The following is a 21,874-nucleotide window of genomic DNA, read 5'->3' as shown; positions in this document are numbered from 1 at the left end:
CTAATATTCTTGCCTGGGAAATCCCATGGACAGAGGAGCCTGGCAGGCTACAGTCCACAGGGTCTCACAGAGTCGGAAACGACTGAGGTGGCTTAGCATGCACGCACAGTTTCCATTATAATCATCTATATATCTGTCTGTCTCCTCACCACCCTGTTTTGAGAGCAGGGATTTTGCCTGTGTTCTTTGCTAAATCCATTGTGTTTTAGGCCTGTCAGGTCAGCCATTCGAGAATTATTTCTGAATTATTGAATAAGGATTTAATGATATTTCTTATCAGTTTCTAACTGTAACAGTATTCAAATAGCTGGTTCTTTGATGTTAACATCATTCTATTATAAGCCATGATTCTTTTTGTTATCCCTCCTATCTTCCTTTTTCTTTTCACAGTGATTAAAGAGAACGTTAACTTAATTTTTAAAAGCATCTATTGAGAATTATAAAAAGAAGTAGTAAACATAGAGTACCAATTCAAGATTTGAACTCTTCCACATTGCTACTGTCTGTTCCAAATTAAGACATCTGGTGATTGGGGAAGTTTGGTTCCTCTCTGTTTGGTTCACCAGCTGGTTGTTCTGGAAAGGCAAAGGCAATTTATTGTTCTTGTTGAGAGAAGCTGGGTGTTCATAGACTTACTATAAAGGATGGATTTGGGGTGGAAGATTTACTGGAGAAGCTGGACACCTCAAGATGTTACTGGGGGAAATGTCTGTTTTTTTTTTAATTTTTTTTTTTGTTTTTTGTTTTTTTTTTTTTTTCCCATTTATTTTTATTAGTTGGACGCTAATTACTTTACATCATTGCAGTGGTTTTTGTCATACATTGAAATGAATTAGCCATGGATTTACATGTATTCCCCATCCCGGTCCTCCCTCCCACCTCCCTCTCCACCCGATCCCTCTGGGTCTTCCCAGTGCACCAGGCCCGAGCACTTGTCTCATGCACCCAACCTGGGCTGGTGATCTGTTTCACCCTAGATAATATACATGTTTCGATGCTGTTCTCTTGAAACATCCCACCGTCGCCTTCTCCCAGAGTCCACAAGTCTGTTCTATACATCTGAGTCTCTTTTTCTGTTTCGATATAGGGTTATCGTTACCATCTTTCTAAATTCCATATATATGTGTTAGTATACTGTAATGGTCTTTATCTTTCTGGCTTACTTCGCTCTGTAAAAATGTCTGTTTTTTAAAAGGTACTTTGAGTGTTCTATCTGGAAGCTGAAGGGTAATCTCATACTGCTTGAGAGAGTGCATGTGTATCATTCCCTCCTACCCCCTCCCCGCTTTCCCTCGGTAACAAATTCCTGCACTTTGAACACTGCTCTCCCTAAGAATCTTAGTGTATTTAATGCATGAAGTACCATATGTTGCTGCAACCCGTATCTTTAACATTTGTGTGAGTAAGAATAGCATATTCAGCCTCACTAAGGAGGATTAATTTACAAAGACATTAAGTCTCAGTCATTAATGAATATGATATATGAAATTACACTGAAATTGCAGCAGATGTCAGTTTAGCATACCTTCCATTAAATATGTAGCACTTCTGCCCAATTTAAAACAAATGGTTCTTTGACAACCTTGAGGGTTGGATGGAGTGGGAGGTAGGAGGGAGGTTGAGGAGGGAGGGGGACGTATGTTTATCTGTGGCTGATTCATGTTGACAGGTGGCAGAAACCAGTATTGTAAACCAGTTAGCCTTCAATTAAAAATAAATTTTTAAAAAATTTTAAAAATAAAACATGATTTCTTGATAAATTGTTTTAAAGCCAATTCTCTGTTAGTTTAAAACATACACACAAATTTCTCTATATTTGTTATATAAAAGTTTTCTGAGAAACGTTCAGCTGACGTTAAGCCAACGTTTGCTTTTTATCCCAAGATATTCTCTAGGACATATTGGTAATGCATATGAGTGACTAATCTTTAATGTCCAGTATAGAACTTTTGTAACTACCATTAGATTTTTCCCGTTTGCCATTGACCTTGCCAGTAACACATGTCATGAGATATCAGCAGTTACTTCTTCCAGATTCTCTGCTAACACCCCTTCTCTTGAAAAAATAAGTATAGTGTATGTTTATTATACAGATAACATAGCCTACAGAGAAGGAAATGGCAACCCTGTCCCGTATTCTTGCTTAGGGAATCCTGTGAACCGAGGAGCCTGGTGGGCTGCTGTCTGTGGGGTCGCACGGAGTCGGACACGACTGATGCAACTTAGCAGCAGCAGCAGCAACATAGCCTACACCTATTTCTAAAAAATACGCTAAGTGCTTACGATAGAGACAGTATAGTATAGGAGTTAATTGTATGTGTATGGGCTCTGGAATGAGAATACTTGAGTTCAGAAACCAGCATTTTCAGAACCTCCCTCCCACCTCTCACCCCATCCCACCCTCTAGGTTAGCTGCATGTTAGCTGTGTTTTTCTTATCAGTTTAATGAACATAATAGTACTTATGGGATTATATCATCATTGTTAAAAATTTTAACAATATAGAAAACGTACTGAAAAGGCAACATATTCCCTCCATACACACACACATACACACACACACTCCAGATAATTGAAATACATTTTATGAACATTATTCCAAGACCTTTCTTATGTATATACAGATAAGCTAAACAGAAGCATGCATGAATAGGAATAATTTTATTAAATATAATATTTATATATTTTATATAATATTTATTAGTATACATTTTCTCTGAATAGTATTGCATTTAACTTGGGTTTAATTAACAAAAACATAAAATGAAAGAAATAGCTAGAATTTAGGTGTTTCTTTAATATGAGTTCCTTTGCAAATTCCCTTTGAGTTAACCCAAAGAAAAGATGAATGATATTAAAAAATTGGAGTCATTATGCTGTGGAGTTTTTTAAACTACATCTTTCAGGTAGCATCTACACTGCTAATTAACTGATGCAGTCAGATGTAGGTTCTTCTGTTCTGCAGCTAGCCTTTCATGTGGCGATGGGCAGAATCAGACTCCTTTCACTTTTTGACTCAACCATCCCTTTTCTTTGCTCACACTGAGTCTTCCGTGTAGTGCTCAGGTTTCTCATTGCGGTGGCATCTCTTGTTGCAGAGTACAGACTCTCGGTGTGTGGGCTTCAGTAGTTGTGGCACTCAGGCTTAGTTGCTCTGTGGCTTGTAGGATCTTCCTGGATGAAGGATCGAACCCGTGATTCCTACACTGGCAAGTGGATTCCTATCCACTGCACCACCAGGGAAGTCTGACTCAACCATTCTTTTGGGCCTTGGAATCCTCTGCATCCAGCCAGCAGATGGGTGAAGAGAAGGTGAAGAAGGCATCACCTTTTGATCACCTGACCCAAACACAACCATTGCTTCACTATTACTGGCAAAAAGTCATCACAGGCTAGGCTGAGGCAATCTTTGCTTGGGGACCTGGACTCTTTTCCCTTCTGGGATACCATGAATGTCGTATACCAAATCCCAGGTATATCTATTCCTGTGGGCTGCTTCTCATGTCCTAAACTCAGTGTGGAGACCTTAGAAACATAGTGGGCAGCCCTCCTTTACCCTTCTGTACCCTTCAGGTGACCATGATACATTAGTCAGAACCAGAATTAACACTGGTATGATACTATTGACAAAAGTACAGAATTTAGCTGAATTTAACCGGTTTTCCCACTGATACTCTCTTTTTGATTAAGAATTTAATCAAGAATATCACTAATTTAATCAAGAATACACACAATCACAGACAGCTAGCCAATCTGATCACACAGATCACAGCCTTGTCTAATTCAGTGAAACTAAGCCATGTATGTGGGGCCACCTAAGACAGATGAGTCATGGTGGAGAAGTCTGACAGAATGTGGTCCACTGGAGAAGGGAATGGCAAACCACTTAAGTATTCTTATCTTGAGAACCCCATGAACAGTATGAAAAGGCAAAAAGATAGGACACTGAAAGATGAACTCCCCAGGTCAGTACGTGCCCAATATGCTATTGGAGATCAGTGGAGAAATAACTCCAGAAAGAATGAAGGGATGGAGCCAAAGCAAAAACAACACCCAGTTGTGGATGGGACCGGTGATAGAAGAAAGGTTCGATGCTGTAAAGAGCAATATAGCATAAAAACCTGGAATGTTAGGTCCTTGAATCAAGGCAAATTGGAAGTGGTCAGACAGGAAATGGCAAGAGTGAACATCGACATTCTAGGAATCAGCAAACTAAGATGGACTGGAATGGGTGAATTTAACTCAGATGACCATTATATCTACTACTGTGGGCAGGAATCCCTTAGAGAAATGGAGTAGCCATCATAATCAACAAGAGAGTCCGAAATGCAGTACTGCATGCAATCTCAAAAACGACAGAATGATCTCTGTTCGTTCCCAAGGCAAACCATTCAATATCACAGTAATCCAAGTCTATGCCCCAACCAGTAACGCTGAAGAAGCTGAAGTTGAATGGTTCTATGAAGACCTACAAGACCTTCTAGAACTAACACCCAAAAAAGATGTCCTTTTCATTATAGGGGACTGGAATGCAAAAGTAGGAAGTCAAGAAACATCTGAAGTAACAGGCAAATTTGGCCTTGGAGTACGGAATGAAGCAGGGCAAAGGCTAACAGAGCTCTGCAAAGAAAAAGCACTGATTATAGCAAACACCCTTTTACAACAACACAAGGGAAGACTCTACACATGGACATCACCAGATGGTCAACACTGAAATCAAATTGATTATATCCTTTGCAGCCAAAGATGGAGAAGCTCTATACAGTCAGCAAAAACAAGACCGGGAGCTGACTGTGGCTCAGATCATGAACTCCTTATTGCCAAATTCAGACTTAAATTGAAGAAAATAGGGAAAACCACTAGACCATTCAGGTATGACCTAAACCAAATCCATTATGACTATACAGTGGAAGTGAGAAATTGATTTAAGGGACTAGATTTGATAGACAGAGTGCCTGATGAACTATGGATGGAGGTCCGTGACATTGTACAGGAGACAGGGATCAAGACTATCCCCAAGAAAAAGAAATGCAAAAAAGCAAAATGGCTCCCTGAGGGGGCCTTACAAATAGCTGTGAAAAGAAGAGAAATGAAAAGCAAAGGAGAAAAGGAAAGATTATATCCATTTGAATGCAGAGTTCCAAAGAATAGCAAGGAGAGATAAGAAAGCCTTCCTCAGTGATCAGTACAAAGAAATAGAGGAAAAACAATAGAATGAGAAAGACTAGAGATCTCTTCAAGAAAATCAGAGATACCAAGGGAACATTTCATGCAAAGATGGGCTCAATAAAGGACAGAAATGGTATGGACCTAACAGAAGCAGGAGATATTAAGAAGAGGTGGCAAGAATATACAGAACGTACAAAAAAGATCTTCATGACCCAGATAATCATAAAGATGTGATCACTCACACTCACCTAGAGCTGGACATCCTGGAATGTGAAGTCAGGTGGGCCTTAGGAAGCATCACTGTGAACAAAGCTAGTGGAGGTGATGGAATTCCAGTTGAGCTATTTCAAATCCTAAAAGATGATGCTGTGAAAGTGCTGCACTCAATATGCCAGCAAATTTGGAAAACTCAGCAGTGGCCACAGGACTGGAAAAGGTCAGTTTTCATTCCAGTCCCAAAGAAAGGCAATGTCAAAGAATGCTCAAACTACCACACAATTGCACTCCTCTCACATGCTAGTAAAGGAATGCTCAAACTTCTCCAAGCCAGGCTTCAGCAGTCCGTGAACCGTGAACTTCCAGATGTTCAAGCTGGTTTTAGAAAAGGCAGAGGAACCAGAGATCAAATTGCCAACATCCGCTGGATCATCGAAAAAGCAAGAGAGTTCCAGAAAAACATCTATATCTGCTTTCTTGACTATGCCAAAGCCTTTGACTGTGTGGATCACAACAAACTGTGGAAAATTCTGAAAGAGATGGGAATACCAGACCACCTGACCTGCCTCTTGAGAAACCTACATGCAGATCAGGAAGCACCAGTTAGAACTGGACATGGACCAACAGACAGGTTCCAAATCGGGAAAGGAGTACGTCAAGGCTGTATAATGTCACCCTGCTTATTTAACTTCTATGCAGAGTACATCATGAGAAAGGCTGGGCTGGAAGAAGCACAAGCTGGAATCAAGATTGCCAGGAGAAATCAATAGTTTCTAAATAGGTATAAAATGTGTGTTTTCTTTTTATACTTTTTTTCATCTTGTTTAAATGAGAAAGCTACTTCCTCTTCCATTATCGGCTTCCCTTGTGGCTCAGCTGGTAAAGAATCCTCCTGCAATGCAGGAGACCTGGGTTTGATCCCTGGGTTGGGAAGATCCCCTGGAAAAGGGAAAGGCCACCCACTCCAGTATTCTGGCCTGGAGAGCTCACAAAGAGCTTAAAATGACTCATCGACTTTCACTTCCATTATGGAATTATTTAAGCTAGCTAGGCTGTCCTTCAGATTTCATATTCAAACTTGGTCAATCCAAGAATAAGAGGAATGCCTAGTTGCAGTTAGATGTATTTAGAATGTACTTTTTGTATAGAAATAGCACTTTATTGAGTTTATTTTAATAGGAAGTAAAATAAAAGAACATTTTGATTGATAAAGATAATATATCTTTAGGCAAAAGCCCCAGAAGAAATACTTAATATTTAGGGATGTTGTTATCAAGTAAATCAGCCCTCAGTTATCTAAGGACTGTTCCTCAGATTAGAGATTAATGAGCATTTTCCATCTAATGTGTTTCAAGATGGCTTAATGAAAACATTTTAGCCAACATAGCTTTAGACTCTACTGAACTTCCTTTATCTGGACTTTTCTTCCTTGTCTCAGTATTGGGGAAGTACAAAGTGCAGTGTGATTTTTTTTTTTTTTTACAGAGAATTTTTTAATGTAAACACAGTACATAATTTTAAAGTGAACAAAGTATGGGTATACATTTATTCAGACAAAATATATAAAATGAAAATTGGTACATTAAAAGATGCTCAATATCATAATTCATTAGGGAATTGCAAATCAAAACCACCATGGGATATCACTTTTTATGCAGTAAGATGGTTATTTTTAAAATAAAATATTTTGTAGAGTGAAAGTGCTGGTCGCTCAGTCATGTCTGACTCTTTGTGACCCCATGGACTGCAGCCTGCCAGGGTTCTCCCATCTATGGGATTCTCCAGATGAGAATACTAGAGTGGATTGCCATTTCCCTCTCTAGGAGATCTTTCCGACCCCGGGATCAAACCCCCGTCTCCTGCATTGCAAGCAGACTCTTTACCATCTGAGCTACCAGGAAAGCCCTTTGGTGAGTATCCAGAGTAATTTAAATTCTCAGAAATAGCCAATCAGTCTATAAAATGGTACAACTACTCTGGGAAATAATTTGGCAGGTCCTCAAAATATTAAATGCAGAATTTCCATGTGACTCAGCAATAACACTTGTAGGTATCTACCCAAGAGAATTGAAAGAAAAATAGTGACACAAAAAGTTGCATGCAAATGACTATTCATAATAGATAGTAAATGGAAACAAAAGAAATGACCCTCAATTGATTAAAGGATAAACAAAATGCATTTGTTCTTATAAAGAAATATTATTTAGCAATAAAAAGGAAAGACACACTACTGCTGCTGCTGCTGCTAAGTCACTTCAGTTGTGTCCGACTCTGTGATCCCATAGACGGCAGCCCACCAGGCTCCCCCATCCCTGGGATTCTCCAGGCAAGAACACTGGAGTGGGTTGCCATTTCCTTCTCTAATGTGTGAAAGTGAAGTCGCTCAGTCATGTCCGACTCTGAGCGACCCCATGGACTGCAGCCTACCAGGCTCCTCCCTCCATGGGATTTTCCAGGCAAGAGTACTGGAGTGCAGTGTGATTTAGAAGGTAGTGGCAGTAACTCCATTCCCTTCTCTTTTCTGTTTTGTCCTCTTTAGGCTTATCTTCATTTCTCTTCTTTTCTCCTCCCTATTCTTTGCTTCAGTATTCTTTTCTGTTCGTGCCCTTTTTCATTTGTGTGTGTGCATTAGTATAAGAAAGGCGTCCTCAGCTCTCACTGGCCTGTTGAGATCTAAAATGCTAACTTAGCTTCCTTTTATGTATCTAACAGAAACAAACAGAGAAAATATTAAAATTATGGTTAGTCTTATTTGTTCCCTTTATACATTTTTGTTAGGTTGAACTATATGCAGTTGTCAATATTATTTTGATCTCCAGAAATAGATCGAACCTTATACTTCAGTTACTAGCCTGCAGCAAAAGATTTGAAAGGGATTGGTTGAGAGCCCTGAGTAGGAGAATTGGATTTTCCCCAGAGATTCTGGCTTAGGTAACTGGGTAGATGAGAGTGCTGTCGTGATGCCAGTACCATCAACCAACATGGAGAACACCGAAAAGCATAATTTGGTTTTGTTTTTAAGGAGAATGTTTCATGGAGGGGAAGCATAAATAATCAGTTTAACTTGGAGTTGTAGTGGGATTCAAGGAGAGATGGCTAGTTGACACTTGGAAATATGGACTTGTAATAGATAAGCTCATTGGCATGTAGGTGGCACTTAAAAACATGAGTTTCAATGAGCTTACTGAGTGAGAAGAAAAGGGAGACCATGGCTTATCTTGAGGAATGGGAAGAGGATCATGCCAAAAGAAAAAAAACTCAGATAAGGGCATACATAGAAGTAAAAAGGCTTATTTATCATTTTACAATGATTCATTAGTATGTAAAATTAAGATTGTGTAACCTTGGAAGTTATATTTCAAATGTGTCTCGTTTGCATATGCATATTAGTGTGTTAAAGCGTAAGTCAGAGGTTTTCATCTTTTCCCAAGGAGATTAAAGTAATATTTTACTATTTGTATCTGTGGACGAATGAATATAAGCTCTATAATATGAGAGAGTTGTGGGATCTGCCTGTCTTCTAACATCTTTCTCTTTTTTTGAAGCACTATACTGCATTTAAACAGTAGGTCAGGTGGAACACCAGTGAGATTGTTACCATTACTGCCGTCTTAAAATGTTGGTTTGCTGTAGCATTCCCTCTGGGGCCCACTCTGCCTGCATCATGAATCCCAGAATCCTTTGGATTAAAGCCTTGCAGGGGACTGTTCCAATGTGAAGCCGACTCTCTGGGCAGCACTGTTGGGGGGAGCAGTACAGCACTGCTATGTTGCTTGAGGGGAGCAGTGCACAGCCATAGTCCTGTAACTTACTGTTAACTTAAAAGTCACATTAAACTTTCTTATTGTTTACAGTTCTCATCAATCTGATATTTCATATGCAGAGATCAATATGAAACAGTAGCAAAGAATTGTTTCTTTTGTAATCTTATTAACACTTTGCTTATTTCAGGAATGGGTAGTTGATTTTTGTCTGGAATTAAAAAGGATTTTTTCCTTGAAGTGTGTAGGCAGTATACTCTTAAGTGAACACACATTTTAGAACATATTTGACTAGCTTGTAGTAAAAAAAAAAATTATGTTAAATAATGTTTCTTTCACAAATAAAAAGTCTTTATATTTCCTTTTTGTGTTTTATTTAAAACACAAAGAATGCCATTATGTTACTAATTTCCATAAGCAGAGCTCTCCGTGCAAACATACAGACATATGACATATCATTTTAGGTTTATTCTGCTTTTCCTGGAGCTCTTCAGCTCTTTATGCATGAAAGCTGAATCAATTATTCGTTCATTTATTCAACAACCGTATTGATAACAACAGAGCAAGAAAGTCAGGTAAAATCAAGTTTTTCAAAAATATTGAGTGAAAAGAGCAAATTGTAGCAAAGATACATATAAATGTGATGCCATTTTTAGAATTTCTTAATGATAGAAGTTGTATCTATCATTTCATTTCTTTAAATAAAAAACTGAGGCAAATTTGGCAAAATGTTAACATCTGTTAAATCTAGGTAATGCATACAGTATTTGAGTATGTTTCCTTTTTTCTACACTTCTTTGTACATTTGAAATAGTTCATAAATTAAAGCATTTCTAATTTTTTATTTAACAAAATGGGCAATATGATTGGGAGTGACCGGCCGCTTTAGGTTGGTTGATCAGGGAAGTTCTCTCTGGGGAGGTAACATATTGAGACCTGAATAACAGGCAGGAGTTACTCACAAAAAAAATGTACAGATGGTATTCCAGACAGAGAAGCAGCTACTGCCACAGTTCTGAGACAGAAGCATGACGCGTTCAAGAAGAGAAGACCATTTAACCTATCTGGTTGTAAAACCAACAGTTACACTGTGAAGGTAAATGGTCTTTTAGTCTCTGAATACTTAAAGGAAGCTCACTATTTTCGTACTTAGCTTATTCTTATACAGAGTTGTTCTGTGTAGGGACTTAACAGACTAATTGTGATAATGACATATCAAAAGCACACAGAAGCTGGCCTGAAGAGTTTCTCAGTGGTCAGGTCAGAGACAGTTTGAGCACCAAGAACTTAAGGAAGTGACCAAAGTTGTTATGAGCCTCTATGATGTGATGCAATAAGTCCTCAGCATCACATAAATTGTGTCCCTGATAACAATGTTAAACTGGAATCTAATCCCAAAGAGGAGACAATTAGAAAAATCTAGAATATAGGACATTTTGAGACAACTGGCCGGACTTTTCAAAAAATTCAGTGTTAAGAAAACAGAAGATTGGGGAGGTTCTCTGTGTCAAAGTATTTAGAAGTGAAATGATATTTTGTCCGCAGTTCACTTTCAAATAGCTCATCAAAAATGTGTGTGTCTGTGTTTATAGAGCTAGAAGAAAGCAAGTTGGTGATCCTCGGAGGTGAAAGACTGTGTGTATGTGTGTGGGTGTTCATTGTACTAGTCTTTCAACTTTTGTAAGTTTTAAAATATTCAAAATTTAAAGTTGGAGAAGATGCTTATTCTTCTTTTGAACCTCAAGCCAACTTTTAATGTTTTTTGTCTGTTGGTTTAATTGTGCTGTGTGGAGCCACTCTGATAGATTTAAATTCTCCACCATGTGGTGTTAGTGGTATTAGTAATGGTAATCCTGGTCATTTTTATGTAACATTGGTTGAATGTGTACAATGATATGCCAGACACAGTATTTCAGTTAATCCTTCTAACCACTCTTGAGTTCATATTCATTCCTCCTTGTAAAGATGAAAACACAGACAGTTAAAAAGCTATCACTAAAGCAACAGAAAAAAAAAAAAGCATTTCAAAGATGAAAGAATGAAAATGTGAATTTGTGAGGCTGGCAAGAATACTCATTTGGTGAAAGCAAGATAGAAAAACTTCTGTGATAAAGTCACTGGACTTTATGCATATTTTTCTGGCCTGGAACTTGTTCTGTATACCATTGAGAAGCAATCTATTGTGGTGGTGAAGATCACTGTTCCTGAAGCCAAAATGCCTGGGTTTAAATTCCAGCTCCACCATTTGCAAGCTGCTCCTGCCTGAGAAGCACATTTCTGCAATTCCTCCTGGGTACCTGTATTAGTTTTTTTTTTTTTATCGCTGCTGTAACAAATTACTGCAAAATTGGTGGCTTGAAATGACATAAATTTTTTCTAGCTCTGGAGGTCAGGAGTTCAAAGTGGGTCTCACTGGGCTAAAATCAAAGATTAGCAGAGTTGCACTTTCACATGGAGGCTCTAAAGGTAGCTATTTCCTTGCCTCTTCCACTCTCTAGAGGCCACCCAATTATTGGTTTCCCTCATCCGAACCAATAATGTATCTCTCTGAACCTTTCTTCCACAGGAACATCTCCCACTGATTCTCATATTCTGCCTGCTTCTACTTTTAAGGGCACTGGTTTTTACTTTGGGTCCACCCAGGTAATCCTCAATAATCTATTTTAATGTCAACTGATTAGCAACCTTAATTCCATTTATGACCTCAATTGTCTTTGCCATGTAACCTAACATATTTATAGGTTCCTGGGATGAAGGCTTGAACATCTTTGAGGGACTATTTTTCTGCCAACACATCTGTGTTTAGATTCTATAGCTGTATAAGGTAGCTGGAGCCAGGAGAAAATGATCCCGAAGTAGAGATCCTGGCTAATGCTGAGGACCATGAGTAGGACCAATAACTAGGTTTGAGCTGAAAGGAATTACTATGCAATGTATGTACATGTACATACATTTTTATAATCTCTTACTGACAGTAGATTCAGTATATAAAAAGTGGTTGAATTAGAAGGAAGCAGCTGAGTTTTAGATACATCATGGTAGGTAGGGGAATGATTAAAATATTAGATTTTATTTCTATCTTCTTGTGCCAGCTCTCAGAGGGAAATGTTCTTGATTTAATTACAATGTAGAGATACTTTGGGTTTAATTTCAATTTTTGTTTTTATTACAGATTTTTAATTTCAATTTTTGTTTTTATTACAGATTTTTACTACCCTTGAATGCACTCCTGATATGGAGAAGATTGAAGAACAATTTGCCAGCTTGAACATTGTTAAACGTTCCTCAGAAACTAAAGAGCCTACTTACCTGCTTGGCATAGACACGTCAAAGACTGTACAAACAGAAAAAGGAAGCTTGGTTGCTGTTTTATGTTCTAATGGATCAATCAGAATATATGACAAAGAAAGGTTAAATGTACTACGAGAATTTAGAGGGTATCCTGGACTTAATGGAGTCAAGTTTGCGAATTCCCGTGACAGTGTGTATTCCTCATGCACGGATGGCACGGTTAAGTGTTGGGATGCTCGACTGGCCAGTGGAAAACCTGTCCAGCTGTTCAAGGGTTACCCTTCCAATACTTTTATCAGTTTTGATATCAGCTCTAATGATCATGTCATTTGTGCTGGTACAGAAAAAGTTGATGATGATGCACTGTTGGTATTTTGGGATGCAAGAATTAATTCTCAGGACTTGTCTACTGCCAAAGAGCCACTTGGTGCATATTCAGAGACACATAGTGATGATATCACTCAAGTATGTTTCCATCCCAGTAATCCAAACATGGTAGTCTCAGGATCAACTGATGGCCTGGTAAATGTATTTGATATTAGCGCGGATAATGAAGACGATGCACTGGTCACAACCTGTAACTCAGTTTCATCAGTAAGCTTTATTGGTTGGTCTGGGAAAGATTATAAACAGATTTACTGCATGACACATGATGAGGGATTTTGTTGGTGGGATCTTAATCATCTGGATACAGATGAACCAATTACATGTTTGAACATTCCAGATGTCAGAGAAGTAATTAACGTGAAAGAAGGGAATTTGGACTATTTGATTGGTGGCCTATATAATGAAAAGATGGACAAATTGTTTGTTGTTGGAGGGACAAACACAGGAATTATTCACATAATGAGCTGTATGACATCAGGATTGGTCCATGTGACCAGCCTTCAAGGAGGGCATGCTGCTACAGTCCGGTCCTTCTGTTGGAATATGCAGGATGATTCTTTGCTAACTGGAGGAGAAGACGCACAGTTGTTACTTTGGAAACCTGGAGCAGTAGAGAAGACATTTACAAAGAAAGACAGCATGAAAATAGCATCCTCTGTATACCAGCGCGTTCGCGTTCACAGTAATGATTCTTATAAGAGAAGGAAAAAGCAATGATGTTACATCGGGCATTTACTTGATAGGTTTTATAGTTGCAAATGATTATTTCTGTGTACTACCTGTGGTAGACATGTTAAAAGTTCATATATAAATAAAACAAGCCAGTTAGCAAACAAGAAATGCTGAGAATGGTTTAATTCAAGTCTTCATGTATTCTAAAATTATTTTTTTAAAGCTGCCAGTTGAGTATATAATCAGTGAGTTGAAAGTAAAATTACATTCCTCATTTAAAAAACCCATCTGTTGAATTAGTAAATGTTGGGTTTGAAGAAATAGCTTTGATAAGGGTTTTTTAGAAGTATATGGCTGGTGTGACTTTTAAAAACAGGTGGTTTGGGTTGTGTTTTTTAAGCTCAATTTTTTACTTTTTTAGTCATCTTTATTACTTATAAAACCAAATCAGACTGTTTTTTCTTTATTTGAGAAGCCCCTACTTGCTTAATACATGTAGATTACACTAGCATTGTAGTTGAGTCCCAAAATCATGTTCAACTCTTTGCGACCCCATGGACTGCAGCACGTCAGCCTTCCCTGTCCTTCACTGTCTCCCAGGGTTTGCTCAAATTCATGTTCATTGAGTCAGTGATACCATCCAACCATCTCATCCTTTGTCATCCTCTTCTACTTTTGCCTTCAATCTTTCCAGCATCAGGGTCTATTCCAGTGAGTTGGTTCTTTACATCAGGTAGCCAAAGTATTGGAACTTCAGCATCAGTCCTTCCAGTGACTATTCAAGGTTGATTTTCCTTAGGGTTGACTGGTTTGATCTCCTTGTAGTCCAAGGGACTCTCAAGAGACTTCTCCAAAAGCGTCAGTTCTTTGGCACTCAACCTCCTTTATGATCCAACTGTCATATCCGTACATAACTACTGAAAAAACCATAGCTTGACTATACAGACCTTTGTTGGCTAAGTGATATCTCTGCTGTCTAGATTTGTCATGGCTTTTCTTCCAAGAAGCAAGTGTCTTCTAATTTAATGGCTTCAGTCACCATCTGCAGTGATTTTGGAGCCCAAGAAAATAAAGTCTGTCACTGTTTCCACTTTCGCCCCATTTGCCATGAAGTGATGAAGCTGGATGCCATGATCTTAGTTTTTTGAATGTTGAATTTTAAGCCAGCTTTTTCACTCTCCTTCCTCCAGCCTGGCATTTCACATAATGGACTCTGTATATGGGCTTCCCTTTGTAGTTCAGTCAGTAAAGAATCTGTCTGCAATGCAGGAGACCCGGGTTCAATTCCTGGGTCAGGAAGATCCCCTGGAGAAGGAAATGGCAACCTACTCCAGTATCCTTGCCTGGAAAATCTCATGGACAGAGGAGCCTGGTGGGCTGCAATCCATGGGTCGTAAAGAGTCAGGCGTGACTGAGCAACTAACACTTACTTATTCTATATATGTTAAGTAAGCAGTGTGACAATGCACAGCCTTGTCTTACTCCTGCCCCAATTTTGAACCAATCATTTGTTCCATGTAGGATTCTTACTGTTGCTTCTTGACCTGCATACAGATTTCTCAGGAAACAAGTAAGGTGGTCTGGTATTCCCATCTCCTTAAGTGTGTGTGTGAGTCACTCAGTTGTGTCCAACTCTTTGAGATGCCTTGGGACCATAGCTCACCAGTCTCCTCTGTCCATGGAATTCTCCAGGCAGGAATACTGGAGTGGGTGCCATTCCCTTCTCCAGGGGATCTTCCCGACCCAGGGATTGAACCTGGGTCTCCCTCATTATGGGCAGATTCTTTACTGTCTGAGCCACCAGGGAAATATTTTCAACAATTTGTTGTGATCCCCACAGTCAAAAAAAAGCAGACTGGTGGCACTAGTAGTAAAGAACCCTCCTGCCAATGCAGGAGACATAAGAGATGTGGGTTCGATCTGTGGGTTGGGAAGATCCCCTGGGGGAGGAAATGGCAACCCACTCCAATATCTTTTCCTGGAAAATCCCATGGACAGAGGAGTCTGGCAGGCTACAGTCCAGGGGTCACAAAGAGTCGGGCACGACTGAAGTGACTTAGTACCAAAGTCAAGACTTTAGTGTAGTCAATGAAGCAGAAGTTTATGCTTTTCTGGAATTCTGTTGCTTTTCCTATGATCCAGTGAATGTTGGCAGTTTGATCTCTGATTCCTCTGCCTTTTCTAAACCCAGCTTGTACATCTGGGAGGTTTTGGTTCACATGCTGCTGAGGCCTAGCTTGAAAGATTTGAGCATAACCCTACTAGCATGAGAAATGAGCGCAGCTGTAGTTTGAACATTCTTTGGCATTGTCCTTCTTTGGGATTGGAATGAAAACTGACCTTTTCCAGTCTGGTGGCCACTGCTGAGCTTTCCAAATTTGCTGACATATTGAGTGCAGCACTTCAACAGCATCATCTTTTAGGTTTTTAAATAGCTCAGCTGGAATTGTATCACGTCCACTAGCTTTGTTTGTAGTAATGCTTCCTAAGGCCCACTTGGCTTCACACTCCAGGATATTATATTTAAATATAAATACTCTAAATAGAATTAAACTTTTTCAGAAATACTGATTTGCGTTTTTGAGAAAAATATATTGAGTAAATTTGCATCAATACTTTTAATATCATTGGTTAAACAGGTGTTTCACTGATGAAAAGGAAAATATCTTACAAAATTCATTTTGAAACTAAAAGTAAATATACAAAAATTAAAGTGTTTATAATAGCAGAATGACTTTTTATTTTCAAAAGATTCCAATATTTTGCTATAAAATTTTCTTCTAAAGTGTTTCCTTCATCTGTAATTTTAAACTTGAATTTTTGTTTACTGCTAATTTTTCCATACTTCCTTTTAACTATTTCTCCAAAGAATCTTAGTTAAAAAGTTGATCTTTCTAAAGGTTTGGTACCTTATCTATGAGACTGTAGCACTGGAGAAATTTTTTTTCTATGGAACATTTGTAACTTACATTTAGATATGATCTAACTTAACTCAAGTGAGACTGAACAATAGGTGAAAATGAAAGTTCTCAGTCATGTCCGACTCTTTGTATGGTTTGGATAATACCAAGCATAGTTGAATTTCTTGAAATAAGAATTATGTATTTTTAGTATGTTTAATAGTTACTTACGTATTATTTGGGCTTCCCTTGTGGCTCAGCTGGTAAAGAATCTGCCTGCAATGCAGGAGACCCAGATTTGATTCCTGGGTCAGGAAGATTCCCTGGAGAAGGGAAAGGCTGCCCACTCCAGTGGTGGGTGAAAATGAAAGTTCTCAGTCATGTCCAACTCTTTGCGACCCCATGGACTATAGAGTCCATGGAATTCTCCAGGTCAGAATACTGGAGTGGGTCCCAGGTATTATCCAAACCATACACCTGAGGGTAACTTAGTACTTTCCCTTTTTCTCTTAATCACTCACCAAGTCCTGTGCCATTCTACTTCCTAATAGAAGTAGGAACTTGTCATCTTTTTTTTGCTTTACCCCCTACCACTACTGCCTTAGATAAGACTTTCATCGTTTCTCTCCAAGATTATAGACTCTTATCCACTCCAGTTCATTTTCTCTACTCTTCTTGACTGAACATCAAAAACACAGGTTTGATAATGCCTCATGCTGCTTAAAATCTTTGATACATTTTGATCTTTTGATAGAGGACTATGTAAAAATGAAAAGCCATGTTTTTAACATATTTAGTATATGAGGTAATGCTGACTATGTTGTAAGTGGGAAAAAATTAAATTATTAAAATGACACAACTTAAGAGGCTATCCCAGAACTTCAGTCTTGAGGTTGAAAGGCCCAAAAAGAGTGTCAAGTGTAATGACAATAAGACCGCCCAATTTTTTTCAATGGTCAAAGGTTCTGAATAGACATTTCTCCAAAGAAAATATACAAGTGGTCAATAAACACACAAAAAAAGATGTTTAATATCATTAGTCAGTAGGGAAATGCAAATTGAAACCACAATGAGATACCATTTCACACTCAGTAGGATGGCTATTTTTTTAAAAAAGTATTGGTGAGAGTGTAGAGAAAGTTTCACACGCTGCTATTAGGAATATAAAATGGTATAGCTGCAGTCTGGCAACTCTTCAAACAGTTGCTTTGATACAACAGTTTCACTCCTAGGTTTATGCTGAAGAGAATTGAAAACAAATCCATACAAAAACTTGTATATGAATATTCATAACAGTATTCACAATAACCAAAAGAGGGAAATTCAAATGTCCATCAGTTGACGAATGGATAAAAGTACACATATGATGGAATATTATTCATCCATGAAAAGGAAAGAAATATTCATCCATGTAGTATTGAGTGCCACAACTCTGATGAATCTTGAAAACACTAAGTAAAGATAGCTACAAAAGACTACATATGTATGATTCCATTTACATCAAATGCTCAGAATAGTCAAAAATCTATAAGGAGAATCATATATACAGTATTTGCCTGGGGCTGGGAGGTGGGGGGAAAATGAGGGGGTTGATGGCTGATTGCTGATAGGATTTCTTTTGGGGATGATGAAAATATTCAAAAATTGATTGTGGTTATGGTTGCATAACTCTGGGCATATTAAAAACTATTAAATTGTACACTTCAAATATATGAATTTTATGTGAAGTACATCTGAATAAAGCTGTTGCCAAAAAAAAAGATACACCAAACAGATATGAACCAAAAAGCTAGGGGGCAATCTTAATTATTGACAAATGGAATTTACAGATGTAATTATTGACAAATGTGGCATTGATTCCAAAATCAGATGAAAATGAAGAAAAAGGTTTATTTTGTTTGTTATGAATATATATTCACAGTTTAAAATGTTGGCTACCAAATCCAGTGGTGTATTTTTTAAAAACTTGACAAATAGGGTTTGTCTCAGGGATCCTAGGGTGACTCAACATCAGAAAATCTATTGGAGTGATAGACAAAGAGTGACAGAAAAACATGTGGTAAGACTTAATACCTATTTATGAAAAATCTAAACCTCAAGCTATCAATAGAATAATTTTAACTTGGTTAAAGTTTATATATAAAAAAATATGCACTAAATATTATTCTTGTGGAAAAATGTTAGATTAAAATACGTTTTCTTTGAGAAATTGAGACTGGAATGCAATGAGGAAGCCTATTGGAGTAGTACAGATTCTGGCTAATACTATAAGGAAAGATTTAAAAAAAAACTATAATGTGTAAGGATTGGAAGAGAAGAGGGAAAAAAACTCCTTTGTAAATTAAAAATACTGAAAAATCCAACAGTCAGCAAACTATTCGAACTATAAAGAGGTTCAGCAAAGTTGCCAGATGACGGTCAGTCCACAAAAATCCAAACATCATGTAACAATAGCAAAAGTTAACGACTATCCCAGAATTGACCAAGATTATAGGATATCTATTTGAAAGTGAAAGTCGTTCAGTGGTGTCCGACTCTTTGCGACCCCGTGGAATTTTCCAGGCCAGAATACTGGAGTGGTAGCCTTTCCCTTCTCTAGGGGAAATCTTCCCGACCCAGGAATCAAACCCAGGTCTCCCGCATCGCGGGTGCATTCTTTACCAGTTGAGCCACAAGGGAAGCCCAAGAATACTGGAGTGGGTAGCCTATCCCTTCTCCAGTAGATCTTCCTGACCCAGGCATCAAACCAGGGGTCTCCTGCATTGTAGCTGGATTCTTTATCAGCTACCAGGGAAGCTACTGTATGGCCATAGAACAATGCAAATGAATAGAACTCAGAAATAAAGCATGGATATATGGCAACTTAATATTTTATAAAAGCGACATAATGAAAAAGGAAAGTTTTTTTCATTAAGTTATTTAGAGGATACTAGCTTACTATATTTGAGAAGGAAATGACAACCTGCTTCAGTACTCTTGCCTGGAAACTCCCATGGACGGAGGAGCCTGGTGGGCTGCTGTCTGTGGGGTCACACAAAGTCAGACACGACTGAAGTGACTTAACAGTAGCAGCAGCTTACTATATAGAGAAAAACAAAACTAGATTCCTTAAATGATAAATGTTGTTCAGTTGATAAGCTGTGTCCAACTCGTGTGACCCCATGAATTTCAGCATGCCAGGCTTCCCTGTCCTTCACCATCTTTCTGAGTTTGCTCAGACTCATGTGCATTGAGTCAGTGATACCATCCAACCATCTCATCCTCTATTGTACCCTTCTCCACTTGCCCTCAATCTTTCCCAGCATCAAGGTCTTTTCCAATGAGTCAGCTCTTCACATCAGGTGCCCAAGGTATTGGAGCTTCAGATTTAGCATCAATCCTTCCAATGAATATTCAGGGTCGATTTCCTTTAGGATTGACTAGTTTGATCTCCTTGCTCTCCAAGGGACTTTCAAGAGTCTTCTCCAACACCACAGTTTGAAAACATCAATTCTTTGGTACTCAGCCTTTACAGTCTGGCTCTCACATCTGTACATGACTCCTGGAAAAACCATAACTTTGACTATATGGACCTTTGCCAGCAAAGTGCTGTCTCTGCTTTTTAATATGCTGTCTAGGTTTGTCACAGCTATTCTTTCAAGGAGCAAGCATCTTTTAATTTCATGGCTACTGGGACTGTCCGCCTTGATTTTTGAAGGCCAAGAAAATGAAATCTGACACTGTTGCCACATTTTCCCCATCTATTTGCCATGAAGTGATAGGACCAGATGCCATGATCTTAAATGAGAATAGCTCTAATTTAGAGGTGGTAAATGCCTTCTTAAACTTCAAAAGTATACAGTATAAAGCAGAAAAAAAATTATTATATCAAAATTAAGCACTTCTGGTCACAAAAGATCTGTAGATAAATGACTGATGGAAGAAAAGATATTTGGAATCAATGAGTGGTTAATGTAGACTATAGAAGGAATTCTGCAAATCAATAAGGGAAAATACCAATGGAAAAATTAGCAATGAATATAAAAAGGCAAATTTCAGGTGAAACCCACAAAAATTGTCGAACTTCATAGCAATCAGAAAAATAAAGACTTAATCACCTTATATATTTTAGAATTTTAAAAACTAGGAAATTAAATGATACCAAAATGTTGGAGACATGTGGGCACAGAGGAACCCAAAGCACTGCTGATGGGAGTGTAGACACACAGATACAGCTATTCTGGATAGCAAAAACACGTGTTCATGTACCCTCTGACCTAGCCATTACACTGCGCGATGTGATAGCCCAAAGATATTTGCATACAGGTTCATTATTGGGCATTGTTTGTGATGTCATAGAGTAGGAGACAACCTGGATATGTATCCCTGGGAAGCAGGTAAAAATGTGATGGATGTACACCATGAAGTATTCTGCAACACTTAACAAGGCACAAACTAGATCTATATACTTTAGACATAAGGCTTAATCATAAAAATATAGTACCCAATGAAAATAGTAAGAAATGGAATGCATGTGTGGGAAAACCATTTATATAAATTTAAAATATACAAAAAGCAATTCACATTTTGCAAGCACATACAGATAATTATACATGTTAATCACCATAGAGTGGTTGCCTAGTATGGAAGGAGAAAGTAATGGAAGAGGGTTTAGAAACAGGGAGAATGAGAGAGAGAGGAGAGAAAGCAAAGACAATAATTTTAACTGGAAAGAAAAAGATCACATTGATGGGATATTACAACCCCATTTCTACAGTTTGTGGGTCATCTGCTTGGCGGCTGTATGGTGGGTAGGGTTAATGGTGACCTTCTCCAAAGGGGTTATGCCACAGGCTATGTCACCCAGGTAGCTGCATCCTTCCTTCCAAGGACATTGCTATTCTATACCTATGCCCCTCATGACTTGCAGAGCTTCAGGCTCTGGTCCTTTCATCAATCTCTAGCTCCATCAGAACCCCATTCTTTGCAATGAAGCCCCATCCAAGCCCAGAAATGCAACTGCAACCCACACAACAAACCACATACATGTAAGTTTTGCGTCTACTGCCCCAGACTTCCTCGACCTCTGCCTCACCTTTCTGATGACAACCACACCCTGAACCGAAGACTCCTGCAACAGATAGCCATGGCTCCTGCTACCACACTGATTATATTCTTTGCAGCCAGAGATGGAGAAGCTCTATACAGTCAGTATAAACAAGACTGGGAGCTGACTGTGGCTCAGATCATGAACTCCTTATTGCCAAATTCAGACTTAAATTGAAGAAAGTAGGGAAAACCACTAGACCATTCAGGTATGACCTAAACCAAATCCATTATGACTATACAGTGGAAGTGAGAAATTGATTTAAGGGACTAGATTTGATAGACAGAGTGCCTGATGAACTATGGATGGAGGTCCGTGACATTGTACAGGAGACAGGGATCAAGTCTATCCCCAAGAAAAAGAAATGCAAAAAAGCAAAATGGCTCCCTGAGG

At 38.5% G+C, this 21,874-nt stretch overlaps 1 protein-coding gene and 1 long non-coding RNA gene across 6 annotated transcripts in view; one reads left to right on the top strand and one right to left on the bottom strand.

Moving 5' to 3' along the window:
- WDR89 (WD repeat domain 89) overlaps nucleotides 1-13,663 on the top strand; it is a 43,308-nt gene extending 29,645 nt beyond the window's left edge. For 4 of the 5 annotated variants that reach the window (XM_020914288.2, XM_020914289.2, XM_020914291.2 and 1 more), the window contains one exon: nucleotides 12,350-13,663. In XM_020914288.2, coding sequence (XP_020769947.1) covers nucleotides 12,380-13,540 — 1,161 coding nt within the window. In that variant the 5' untranslated portion in view covers nucleotides 12,350-12,379 and the 3' untranslated portion in view covers nucleotides 13,541-13,663. Of the gene's footprint in view, nucleotides 1-11,711; nucleotides 11,789-12,349 lie in introns of all 5 variants that reach the window. The other variant, XM_020914290.2, reaches the window with a different exon arrangement.
- Nucleotides 13,019-20,679, bottom strand: LOC139035657 (uncharacterized). Its single transcript, XR_011488338.1, has 2 exons — nucleotides 20,537-20,679; nucleotides 13,019-13,424 (listed from the first exon to the last, which is right to left on the bottom strand). It is a non-coding gene; the product is annotated as an uncharacterized lncRNA (long non-coding RNA).
- Nucleotides 20,680-21,874: the final 1,195 nt, after the last annotated feature.

The sequence above is a fragment of the Odocoileus virginianus genome, chromosome 6, assembly GCF_023699985.2.
Source record: "Odocoileus virginianus isolate 20LAN1187 ecotype Illinois chromosome 6, Ovbor_1.2, whole genome shotgun sequence".
NCBI classification, from domain to species: Eukaryota; Metazoa; Chordata; class Mammalia; order Artiodactyla; family Cervidae; genus Odocoileus; species Odocoileus virginianus.
Note: the sequence above shows the minus strand (reverse complement) of the source record. Positions and strands in the feature narration are given on the sequence as shown.